The following is a 13,544-nucleotide window of genomic DNA, read 5'->3' as shown; positions in this document are numbered from 1 at the left end:
TTATAGTTCACACTTATGTTGGTCACTGGTAGAGATATGTTGGAGACCACGGGCAAAGAGGAAAGTGTGAGAATGCTACAGAGAACTGAAGTGATAGGACAACTAGAATCTCAGGGTCACCCTTGCAGACTGAATAGAGGTGTTCTTCCAAAAGTGTAGAAATAATATTTGAGATTGATTACCAGGAAGGAGACAGATGAAGCCAGCTGGGTGGAAAGGTCAAGGGCTGAAGGAGGAAGCTGATAGGAGAGGAGAGTAGACCATGGAAAAAGGGAAGGAGGAGGGGACCCAGGGGGGAGTGATAGGCAGGTGAGAAGAGGTAAAAGGTCAGAGTCAGGAATAGAAGAAGAGGGAAGGGTGAGGCAGAGGTTTTTTTTATATATTGAAAGGAGAAATCAATATTCATGCCATTCAGTTGAAGAATGTCAGACAGAATATAAGGTGCTACTCGTCCGCCCAGTGGGTGGCCTCATCTTGGCACAAGAGGAGGCCGTGGAGTGACACGTCAGAATGAGAATAGGAATCAGAACTCAAATGTTTGGCCACCTGGAAGTCCTAATTCCCGGCAGATGGCGCAAAGATGCTCGTCGAACCGGTCCCCCAATTCACGACAGGTCTCGCCAATATGGAGAAGGCCACATCCGGAGCACTAGACACAACAGATGACCCGAGCAGGTTCAGAGGTGAAGTGGTACCTCATCTAGAAGGGCTGTTTGGGGCCCTGAAGGTGAGGGAAGAGGTAAATGTAGCACTCTGCAGGGATAAGTGCTGGAAGGGATACAACTGGGGAGGGACGAATGGACCAGGGAATTGTGGAGGGAGTGATCCCTATGGAAAACGGGGAGGGGAGGGGCGGTGGGGGGAGGCAAAGATGTTTAGTGGTAGGGTCCCTTTAGACATGGCAGAAGTTGGGAAGGATAATGTGTTGGATGTGGAGGCTGATGAGGCGGTAGTTAAGGACAAGAGGTGGTTAAGAGGTGCCAAGATAGGTTGAGCATAGACGTACAGGAAATGGAGGAGATGCGGGTGAGGTCAGCATAAATAGTGGAGGGAAAGAAACCTCATTCTTTAAAGGAAGGTGAACATCTCTGATGTCCTGGAACGGAAAGCCACGTCCTGGAAACAGACGTGGCAGAGGTGAAGAAACTGAGAAAAGGGAACAGCATTTTTATAGGAGATAGGGTGGGAAGAGCAACAGTCGAGATAATCGTAGGAAACAGTGGGTATATAAAAGATATCTGACAGTTTGTTTCCAGAGATGGAGACAGAGAGATTGAGAAAAAGCAGGGAGGTGTCAGAGATTATGCAAAGCTTAGTGCTTTGGTTGGTCAAGCTACTGACTCATATATAATTATTGTCTGTTGTAATTTCTTTGTGTGAAACATTAACTCTTTTGCTTTCACCACTGAAGGTCCTCTTTATTCTGCTTTTATTCTGATTTCAAGCAGCCACTGTTTTTGTTTAGATGTAGCACAATAGTTTGATTGGCAACTTTAATATGGAGTGTGAGGGAGAGTATTTATTTTTGTAGTTAATGAGTTGATCAGTTTTGTGCTTTATAAACCAGAAGGAAAAGAATGTAAGAAACTGGCGAATTTGTCCATATCTGGCATAGCCCCGGAGATACATCTAGCAAGATTAGGACACTATTACACTCAGCTTCACAGCCACTTGACACAGTGACTTACCAATATGCACGAAACGCCATTTATTAATTAAAAGGAAATTATCTAGCTAAGTATGGAGATTTTATGAGTTTGGAATGAATTGTCAGTCTTTACTTTCAAGAACATCAGCAGAATCTTTTTCTCTATTAACTACTTATTTTTATGGTCAGGATGCCATTTTGATTTTTATTCAGGCCAAAACCAAGTACCAATCCAGCAGATAGTGTGTCTCCTTCGTCATATTTCTGAAAGGTCCATGAAAATTACCTCACTGTTCCTTTTTTTGGGGGGGGGGGGCACTAATTTATTTATTTATTGTAATTTACTGTAGAGTGATTTTACTGTATATCTTTGCACTGCTGCCAAAAAACTACAAAATTCACATTATGTAAGTAGGTAGTAATAAATCTCATTCACTTTCAACCCTCAGTACAAGTGAAAACAACCACCTTACGATTCCACGTGACTTTCTTTGGGGAGAAGCACCAAAACTTAAAAAGAGTGATTGGTCCCTCGGGTAGAGGTACAGGACAAGGTTTGCTAAATTTCCATTAATGTGTGAAAAGTAAATTAGGCAGCAAATCAATCCCCTTTTAGAGTTAACAGGTTTCCACGTATCCTCATCATTTGCCCATACCTCAGGCACCAAACAGCAAAACTGGAATCTGACAGCAGTCCTAAATTCACTAATGCTGATGAGAAATTTCACACAAGTATTTAATTTCACTAATCCACTCTTAATCAGGAAGAACATCCAGTGCACACCCTCTGAACAAGCAATAATGTATTACTGATTTTTGGAATACAATACGAGTTAGAATAAATGGTTCAATTGTTGCCAGTCTCCAGATTTAGATAGCTAAATTTTATGCATTAATAGGGGCAGTTTAAGTCAATGGGTTGAGACTGTGATAACTTTGGAGACTATAGGGTTCAATTTAATCATGACTTAATATCAGCAAGTTTGTTTCACGAGTTATACCAGATACAGGGCAGTTGCTCTCTTTCTTCCATGCTATCCTTTCTGGTTCATGAAACATTAAAATGATCAGCTCGCTAAATTAACAGTAATATTTATTCAAATCAATTTTCAAATAAATGGAAATGAATTCACATTTATTATGAATCAAGGTACCTTTGGTTGAAGGCGCTCCACCTATATCCTGCAAGGTACCACGTTTAATTCTGAGACTGCACAATTCTGAAACAGGATTACAATAGTACAGCTCCAAATCCTCACGCTGATAATTCTTTAGACTCAGAAAACTTATCACTTGTCCCATAAATATTTTGCATATTTACCAGGGTGTGTGGCAATTGTGGGTCAAGGACATCGAACGTACTCCAAGTTCATAAAACATTCTTAAGGTTGCCAAACTGCTGTCAATTGAGTGTCCTCCTTCAATACTGATCAGACAGGCTATCTTTTTAGTGTTGTTCAAGGCTAGATTAAATCAAGAGAATAAGCTGACATCAATACTCTTCATCACTTGCATATATTCAGAAATGTTAAAGATCCACATGAGCCACATTGACATGATCCTAACAGGTACCTTCTGAAGATGTGACAAATTCAAATTCTGGATACTTCCTGCACATCCGTTTGATGACATCGATTTGTTCCAGGGTTAAGCGAACTGCATCCTTATTCTGGGAGGAGCATAGAACATATGCAGACCACAACTGTAAAGGAACATGATGCCTCATTGTAGTTATTTTATATACTTCATGAATGCTGTTCACAATTAACAAACATAGAGCAACAGAGAAGTGGAACTTATTTTTCTACTGTGTGCAAAAGAAAGCTCCCTGTAAAAGTACATTTGTAGAAACATAGAAAACATACAGCACAATACAAGCCCCTCGGCCCACAAAGCTGTGCCAAACATGTCCCTACCTTAGAACTACCTAGGCTTTACCCACAGCCCTCTGTTTTTCTAAGCTCTATGTAGCCATCCAGGAGGCTTTTAAAAGACCCTATCATTTCCGCCTCCACCACTGCTGCCGGCAGCCCATTCCACGCACTCACCACTCTCTGCATAAAAACCTTACCCCTGACATCTCCTCTGTACCTACTTCTAAGCACCCTAAAACTATGCTCTCTCGTGCTAGCCATTTCAGCCCTGGGGAAAAGCCTCTGACTATCCACACAATCAGTGCCTCTCACAATCTTGTACATCTCTATAAAATTACCTCTCATCCTACGTCGCTCCAAGGAGAAAAAGCCGAGTTCACTCAACTTATTCTCATAAGGCATGCTCCACAATCCAGGCAACATCCTTGTAAATCTCATCTGCACCCTTTCTATGGTTTCCACGTCCTTCCTATAGTGAGGCGACCAGAATTGAGGACAGTACTCCAAGTGGGGTCTGACCAGGGTCCTATATAGCTGCAACATTACCTCTTGGCTCTTAAATTCAATCCCATGATTGATGAAGGCCAATGCACCGTATGCCTTCTTAACCACAGAGTCAACCTGCGTAGTAGCTTTGAGTGTCCTAAGAACTCAGACCCCAAGATTCCTCTGATTCTCCACACTGCCAAGAGTCTTACCATTAATACTATTCTGCCATCGTATTTGACCTACCAAAATGAACCACCTCACACTTATCTGGGTTGAACTCCATCTGCCACTTCTCAGCCCAGTTTTGCATCCTATCAATGTCCCGTTGTAACATCTGACAGCCCTCCACACTATGCACAACACACCCAACCTTTGTGTCATCAGCAAATTTATTAACCCGTCCCTCCACTTCCTCATCCAGGTCATTTATAAAAATCACAAAGAATAAGGGTCCCAGAACAGATCCTTGAGGCACACCACTGGTCACCAGCCTCCATGCAGAATATGACCTGTCTACAACCACTCTTTGTCTTCTGTGGGCAAGCCAGTTCTGGATCTACAAAGCAATGGATCCCATGCCTCCTTACTTTTTCAATAAGCCTTGCATAGGGTACCTTATCAAATGCCTTGCTGAAATCCATATACACTACATCTACGGCTCTACCTTCATCACTGTGCTTAGACACATCCTCAAAAAATTCAATCAGGCTCATTAGGCATGACCTGCCTTTGACAAAACCATTCTGGCTATTCCTAATCATATTATGACTTTCCAAATATTCATAAATCCTGCCTCTCAGGATCTTCTCCATCAACTTACCAACCACTGAAGTAAGACTCACTGGCCTATAATTTCCTGGGATATCCCTACTCCCTTTCTTGAATAAGCGAACAACATCTGCAACCCTCCAATCCTCTGGAACCTCTCCTATCCTCACTGATGATGCAAAGATCATCGCCAGAGTCTCAGCAATCTCCTCCCTTGCTCCCCACAGTAGCCTGGGGTACATCCCATCCAGTCCCAGTGACTTATCCAACTTGATGCTTTCCAAAAGCTCCAGCACATCCTCTTTCTTAATATCTACATGCTCAAGCTTTTCAGTCCACTGCAAGTCATCCCTACCATCGCCAAGATCCTTTTCCGTAGTGAATACTGAAGCAAAGTATTCATTAAGTACCTCAAGTGATTCAGACTAATATGAATAATTGACTTGAATATGAGCTGATTAAACATCTAAATATGTCTGTGTATTTTGTCTCCTGCTATCCACACCAAGGTCTTCCCCACTCCAGGAAATTTTACAGATTGGATTGCCAGGTGATGTGAAATATGACCAGGAGCAACCTTTAACTCTCCTCTACATCCTCTCTTCCTTCCATATCAAAGGCACTACAAATCTTTCAGCAAAGCTCAAGGTGGATACTAAAAACAAACACTGCTGGAGTCCTGCAGAAGGGTCTTGGCCAGAAACATCGACTGTACTTTTTTTTTCCATAGATGCTTCCTGGCTTGCTGAGTTTCTCCAGCATTTTATGTGTGTTACTTCTGGAAAAAACTTCTACTTTGAGACCAAATGGGAAATTATACCAAAACTACGCTTGATGATATGCTAGTTTAAGATTTTGCATGATCAGATACAAAAAAAAAATCCCAAGAGTCAGTGTAAAGAGGCAGCATAACTTAAGCTAATAAACTTCCCTTTCCTTTTAAGATACATTTCATAGTGTACTTAAGGATGAAAAACTTTGTGCTGCTGAAAATGGGTATGACACAAAAATGAAGGATTTTTATAAATGGTGTCCAGACCCTCACCTATGAATAATTGGATTTAAAGTGATGACTTAAAAACAAAAATATGCTGAATGACTTACTGTGCTCAGTTTCTTTATAAATTGACAAAAAAAAAGTAATCACTGGCACCTTCACAGCTCATGAACACTTGTCAGGTAAATCATGCTAGTGTTATATTGTTCAGGGCATCAATGCATGCAAGGAAAATCCACCAATGTTTGCAATGTAAGTCAACTGAGTAGGTAACTGGCAGTTAGAACATAGAATAGTACCGCACAGTACAGGCCCTTCGGCCCACATTGTTGTGCCGACCCCGCTAACGATGATTTGCTGTCAGCTCGGTTCTTTTTGAGTTCAACTCTACCTAAATTACTGTCATAAATGCAAATGGCTCAGCAGCACGGAGGACCTTTCCTGAACTTTATAGTGTCTGCTCCAATGTATTGTTTCCAGATGGGGGTAATAGAGTGGCTCCCTTCCTTGGGGAATAGCATCTCTGCAGAAATAAAAATGATTAACATATATGCAAGGAAATTCGCTGAAAGGCAGAGGAAGAGGGGCGAAGGAAGAGAGGTGGGGAGAAGAGGTCTCTCAATCAGAGTCTACATCCACAGAAAGTTCTGAGATCACTTCTACTGCCTTACCCTTGACAAGGAAAAGTGTGTCGGCAATTCAGTGTGGAAATATTCGGTGAAAGTTGTCAACTGCTGTGATCAAATTATAACCTCCAAGCAGAGCAAGGGTTACGTTCCCCATGGCGGACAGAGCATAGGCCAGAGAAAGCAGGATCTCCCAGTGGCCACACATTTTAATTCCACATCCCATTCCCATTCTGACATGTCTTTCCACGGCCTCCTCTACTGTAAAGATGAAGCCACACTCAGGTTGGAGGAACAACACCTTATATTCCATCTGGGTAGCCTCCAGCCTGATGGCATGATCATTGACTTCTCTAACTTCCACTAATGCCCCACCTCCCCCTCATACCCCATCTGTTATCTATTTATATACACACATTCTTTCTCTCTCTCTCCTTTTTCTCCCTCTGTCCCTCTGACTATACCCCTTGCCCATCCTCTGGTTTCCCCCCCTCCCCCTTTTTCCTTCTCTCTGGGCCTCCTGTCCCATGATCCTCTCATATCCCTTTTGCCAATCACCTGTACAGCTGTTGGCTCCATCCCTCCCCCTCCTGTCTTCTCCTATCATTTTGGATCACCCCCTCCCCCTCCCACTTTCAAATCTCTTACTAGCTCTTCCTTCAGTTAGTCCTGACGAAGGGTCTCGACCTGAAATGTCGACTGTACCTCTTCCTATAGATGCTGCCTGACCTGCTGCGTTTACCAGCAACTTTGATGTGTGTTGCTTGAAGTAGTGAAATTGTTTCATTTTCACTCTTGGCTGTTTCTGGCATCTCCAAGCCTGAATGTTTGAAACTGCAGTGAGCTAGAAATTCTGAATTGTCTTACTACTTATTATTCACCAACTATCACTAACAAAAATCACTGTTGTTTGAACACAAGCACATACAAGTGACGCTATTTAAAAACTGGTCACTCTAACACAGAGTAGCAAGCAGTGTTGTGCCTAAAAGTCACGCAAGTGCACACGACTAACGCTAATTAGAATCTATTCGATAACAGTCTCTTGCCCCAACTGAACAGCATGTTGTCTCGAGTAAACAAAGAGAACGCCGGCTATTTTCTCAATTAGTTTTTGCCCTTTAGGAGTTGTTCCAAATAAACAGCTGTCCCAATTAACTATTGGCCCAGTTAAGCAGAATCCGCTGCACATTGTTCCAAGATTGTGTTCATTTTAATCAACCCATAGCTGTAAGCTATCATATCAAACCAAAGCACCCTCTCATTTCAAAATGATCGAGGTAACATTTATTATGAATATTCACTATACTCTCCTGGTCATTTCAACAGGAGCGGCATGGTAGTGTAGTGGTTAGCACAACACTTTACAGTACCAGCAACCAGGGTTCAAATCCCACAGCTGTCCGTAAGGAGTTTGTACGTTCTCCCAGTGACTGTGTGGGTTTCGTCTGGGTGCTCTGGTTTCCTCCCACAGTCCAAAGACGTACTAATCAGTAGGTTCATTGGATGTTGTAAATTGTCCCGTGATTAGGCTAGGATTAAACCAGAGTTCGCTGGGCAGCGCAGCTCGAAGGGCTGGACAGGCCTATACTGCACTGTAGCTCAATAAATAGGTAAATTTTTCCATTAATTTGCAGAAAAGTCTCCCAGACTACTCTTGATGAGGAAGCAACGGGAAAAGGAAGAGCAGAAAAGAAAACTGAGAAAACATACCTGAGCTCCCACATTTCCTTCTTTCAATTTGTTAACATTTGTACGGGTCTTGGTCAGAGTATTCAGATCAACTGCAGTCAGGTTGTTGCTAAAGTACTTTCTTAGCTGGAGTGCTAAATCATTGTGGCTATGGACAATAACAAATGATAGTCAGCTCATTCGAGGTAGTTTAATCACTTTGATTCTAGCTTAACCACATTAATTGCCATTATTTTGTCACCATCAACTCTCATCATGGCAATCAATTATTTCTTAAACAATACATTATTTTATCTCTGTGATCTTATACAGATGGCGATCTCATCCACTAACTTTCACTGATCTTGCCTGGTTCCAATGTGTTGCATCTCAGCTGGAAAATCTGGTGTAATGATGGCTGTTCCCGCTCTGCCCATATGAGGATCATTCTTTCATCCCACCTCTTTCTCGGGCTGCAGATTGTTACTTGGCAAGATCACCCGAGAAGTGTCAGACTCTATGAATACGTGGATGACACCCAGCTGTGCATCAGCATAATTTTTCTTTACTCCACTACTATCACAAATTTGTCACAGTGCCTGTCTGACATCCAATATTTAATTCACTGAAACTTCCTCTAATTAATGTATAGTTTTCCTCTAAACTTTGATTCTTTGTGGCAGTGGGACCGACTCCCAGGGGTTCACGACCCCAAGGACGCCACCTAGAAGACAAGCGCACCTTTGGGGCTCTGAGGCTTCACGACCCTGGGGACTAGCTGATTCTATGCCGGTGCCACCGACTGAGGCAGCATGGGGGAAAACGAAACATTGGGAACAGCAGATCAGCTGTCAGAGGCTCTGTCCTCAACCAATTGCACACGCTCTCCTTTTCTCCCGTTGATGAGGAAGAGTTTGTTGCTGTCTCTGGAGTCAGAGAGCTCAGAAATAAAAAACATCACGGCTATCTTTAACACCTTAATCAGCGAGTTGTTTGCCTTTGTTGGTCTCCCCTCTGGCTGTGAAAGGGGAACACCTCTCTGTCCCTTTTTTGGGGGGAGAGAGAGAGCCAGTGTAATGTCAAATTGTCGGGTTGAACGATTAATTTTTGTTGTACTGCAGATCATGGTCTTTCTTGGAAGCCTTGCTATTGTTTGCTTGGTGGATGGAGGGTGGTGATACTTTATTTTTGCTGAAATAAGTGGGACAGGGGTGGGCCATTGCTTTGCCGCTGCTCGTGTGTAGGAGGGGGGAGTAGGGGGGGTTTTGGGGCTCTAAAGTTCTTACTGTCACTCATACTTTGGGGAACTCTTCTGTTCTCATGGACATCTGTGAAGAACAAGAACTTCAGGTTGTATATTGTATACATTCTCTGATATTATTTGGAACTATTCACTCCGTCATTCCAATCATTGACGTATAACATGAAAAGAAGTGGTCCCAGCACTGACTAGTCACCAGCAGCTAACCAGAAAGTTGGCCAACTGGTAAGGGGCAAAGAGTGGCCTTTATTGGCCAACTTTCTACCCATGCTATTATCTCTCCTGTAATACATGGGCTCTTATCTGGTTAAGCAGCCTCAAGAGTGGCACCTTATCAACAACATCCACGGACTCTTGTTTGTCTATCCTGCTTGTTATTTCCTTGACAAATTCCAAAAGACTTGTCAAGCAAGATTTCCCTTCAAGGACTGACTTCAGCCTATTTTATCATATGCCTCCAAGTACCCTGAAATCTCATCCTTAATAATGGAAACCAATATCTTCCCAACCACTGAGCTCAGGCTAATTGGCCTATAATTTCCTCTCTTCTGCTTCCCTCCCTTCTCGAAGAGTGGCGTGACACTTGCAATTTTTTGGTCCTCAAGAACCATTCCAGGGTCTAGTGGTTCTTGAAAGATCATTGCTAATGCCTCAAGTATCTCTTTAGCTGCCTCTTCGATAACCCTGAGATGTAGTCCATCTACTGTGGTGGCATTGGGTTTGCTGATCATGAAGCTCTAAATGCATACAAAGACTTTAAGCCCTATTTGATTTAGATAGCTATGGGTATCCTCTCTAAAGGAGAGATGGTTATTCTGTAACTACCCAATTTCCAAAAGCTAGTTCACTTCCTTGGTTATTCTCCACAGCAAATTTAACTGCCGATACCCACTGGTTAACTCATGGGTTTCCCCTCCCTTCCAAGGATAAGATACATCCAGCTAACAAAATAGTCCAAAACACAATTAATTTATTTTCAGTGATACACATTTAAATCCAAACAACATTCTTAACACACTTTTAAAACTTAGAGGATTTCTATCTTATAAAAGACTTCCAAATTACAAACCAGTCATCTGTCACAGAAATCAAATGCAGAGGAATGCCTTTTTCATGCTCCTTGATGTTCCTTACACCATTTCAAATAAACCTGAACTACATTTACATTGCTTCTTTGCCACTTGGATGATATGATTTTTCCTCAGATACCCTTTTTACACAAACTGTCTAAAAGTTCCTTGGATTCACAGATCCTTGATACCCACAATTAATGCAGTAAAGCTGACTTCCCTGAGTACATAAACCTTCCAATCTATTAATCGATCAGTTATCAATATGGTAAAAGATATTACTATCTGGTCTGCAAGTTTCCTTGAATTAAAAAACTTAGCCAATGTTGTCTGTTTTGAAACATACTCAATTAACTAAACGTTTGTCTTATACTGCACGTCTTCAGCAATAAGACCTGTTCTATGGTGATCATCCTGTGCTATACACAGTGATTGCTTGCAAAGCTATGTTTTTGTTAACTTCAAGATGATTACTGCTTTCAATTTACATTAGGAACTGAAGATTGGCTCCCGTTTATGAACAAAAGTCATCTTATTCAAAAACAACTGTTTGATCTCAAGAAATATCAGCTGCAGTACCCTTGAGGTCCTGCTTTGCAGCTTTCTACCTAGCTCCCTATATTCTCTCTTCAGGACCTCCTCCCTTTTCCTATCTATGTTGTTGATACCAATATGGCTACTGACCATCCCCTGTTAGAACGGTGTAGACTCTGAGACATCCCTGACCCTGGTACCAGGGAGGCAACGTACTATATGGATGTCTTTTTCACGCCCACAGAATCTCCTGTCTACTTGTCTAACTACATGGAATCCCCTATCACCGGTGCACTCCTCCCCTCTTCCCTTCTGAACCACAGAGTCAGACACAGTGCCTGTGAACCAGTCGCTGTGGCTTCCCTCAGTAGGCTGTCTCCCCCCAAAAAGTGAAATACTTATTATTGAGGGGAATGACACAACACTACTCTGCACTGGCTACCTACTCCCTTCCCTTTTCCTGACTGTAAACTCAGAACAAGCCTCCTGTAACCTAGGGGTGATGACCTCCTTGAAGCTCCTACTCATCACTTTCTCATTCTCCCATATGAGCCAAAGGTCATCCAGCTGCAGCTCCAGTTCCTTATCACGGTCTCCAAGGAGCACTTCATACAAATGTAGCTTTCAGGAAAACTGGAGGACTCCCAAAGTTCCCACATCTCACACAAAGAACACACCAATAACTCTAGACCCACCCTCACTACACTGGCTATGTACTATAAGACAAAGATAAATCACCAGAAACTTACTTAGAGCCCTCACCTGTTCTCGCTTAAGCCTGTTGAGCCAAAGTCTGACCACTCTAACACTGCTCACTCCTACAATGGCTGCTCCATTTGCACCTTGTTTGTTTCTATGAGTCTCAACACCTCCTCCTTCTTAGTATCAACATACCCTAGAACATAGATCATCTACATCCCCCGATCTTATCATTGTTCTAGTCTTTTAAGACATCACAGTAGCATAGTGGCTAGCACAACACTATTGTAGCTTGGAGTGTTGCAGCTTGGAATTCAGTTCCAGTGCCATCTGTAAGAAGCCTGTATATTCTCTCTGTTACTGCGTGGTTCCCTCCCATAGTTCAAAGACATCTCAGTTAGTAGATTAATTGGTCAATGTAAATAGTCTTGTGATTAGGCTGGGGTTAAATAGGTGTGTTGCTAGGCAGCACAGCTCATTAGCCCAGAAGGGCCTGTTCTGAACGGTATCTCTAAATAAATAAACACAGTGGATTCTAGTTAATTGGGCCATTGGTTAATCAGGGCAGTTGCTTGTTTGGGACAACTCTTAAAGAACAAAAACTAATCAAGAAAATTGCAGGGATTCCCTTCATCTATTTGGGACACAATGTCACTTAATTGGGACAGGAACGGGTTGTTGGAAAGGTTCCAACTAGCATCCGTCATGTGCACTTTGTGGCCCTTAGTTCCTACCTACTTCGTACTTAAAGTGAACAGTTTTAAAATATTGTAGCTTTGTATGTTTGTGTTCAAAAAGCAGTGATTTTTGTCACTGATAGTTGGTGAGAAATGAGCAGCAAAACAATTCCAAACTGTTAGCTCATTGCGGTTTCAAATATTGAGGCTTGGAGATGTCAGAAATGGCCAGGAGCGAAAATTAAATGATTTCACTCCTTCAACAAGTTAGAAACTATAAAGAGTTTGAAGATATAAATAATCATCTTGAGTGTTACAATGAAAATGAAGATTTGGAGGATGAAATCATTGGCAGCATTGTATGAAGGCAGTCCATTATCTGCAATACACACAAAATGCTGGAGGAACTCAGCAGGCCAGGTAGGGTCAATGGAATAGAATAAACAGTCGAAGATTCAGGCCGAAACCCTTCATCAGGACTGGAAAGAAAGATAAGTTTGAGCAACCCCCACCTTCTTGCTCTAACTTCTCATCATTTTTTTCCAGTCCTGATGAAGGAACTCTGTCCGAAACGGTGACAGTTTATTCTTTTCCATAGATGCTGCCTGACCTGCTGAGTTCCTCCAGTATTTTGTGTGTGTTGCTTGGACTTCCAGCATCGGCAGACTTTCTCAACTTTGTCCATTATCTGCACTAGGTGTCTGCGCTGATTTTGTTCTTTGCGCCCACTGGATGAATTCCTCTGTCAATAACTATCAAGAATAAATACTAATACTGTAGTAGTTGTGGTAGTGTTCTAATTTGTTTAATTGGGGCAGCTGCTTAATTAGGGCAAAATGTTCCATTCAGTCCCAATTATCGAGAATCCACTGTAAATAAATAAATTTTCTTTGGTGTGTACTAATGCAAAGCCTTCCCCCTCTGGCTCCAGGCATAAATTCCATTCTTAATTCTTGAGTGGACCTGCTCTTTGTTGACCTAACGCCTTGCTTTCAGTATGTGTATTAAATGTTTTGAGATTCCCCTTCATTCTACTTAACAATGGCATTTTCATGATTCTTTTTAACCATGCTAATTCCTTGTTCTTTCCTCCCTTTTTCTATATGCATGAGGGCCTTGTTCCTGTTCAGCTTCCTGACTATTACATGTACTTCCTTTTTCTACTTGACTAAATTTACAAAATCCCATGTCATCTTTGTCTTTCACCCTCACAGAAAGATGCTGGTCCTT

The 13,544-nt window shown here is 42.1% G+C and overlaps 1 protein-coding gene across 2 annotated transcripts in view; it reads right to left on the bottom strand.

Annotated features, from left to right (window-relative positions):
* Nucleotides 1-13,544, bottom strand: part of dpep2 (dipeptidase 2) — a 61,789-nt gene that overhangs the window by 46,676 nt on the left and 1,569 nt on the right. For both annotated transcript variants that reach the window (XM_072279542.1, XM_072279541.1), the window contains exons 3-5: nucleotides 8,116-8,242; nucleotides 3,221-3,350; nucleotides 2,970-3,111 (exon numbers count right to left, since the gene is read on the bottom strand). In XM_072279542.1, coding sequence (XP_072135643.1) covers nucleotides 2,970-3,111; nucleotides 3,221-3,350; nucleotides 8,116-8,242 — 399 coding nt within the window. The remainder of the gene's footprint in view (nucleotides 1-2,969; nucleotides 3,112-3,220; nucleotides 3,351-8,115; nucleotides 8,243-13,544) is intronic.

The sequence above is a fragment of the Mobula birostris genome, chromosome 15, assembly GCF_030028105.1.
Source record: "Mobula birostris isolate sMobBir1 chromosome 15, sMobBir1.hap1, whole genome shotgun sequence".
NCBI lineage: Eukaryota > Metazoa > Chordata > Chondrichthyes > Myliobatiformes > Myliobatidae > Mobula > Mobula birostris.
The sequence above is the reverse complement of the archived record's forward strand: the minus strand, read 5'-3'. Positions and strand labels throughout refer to the sequence as shown.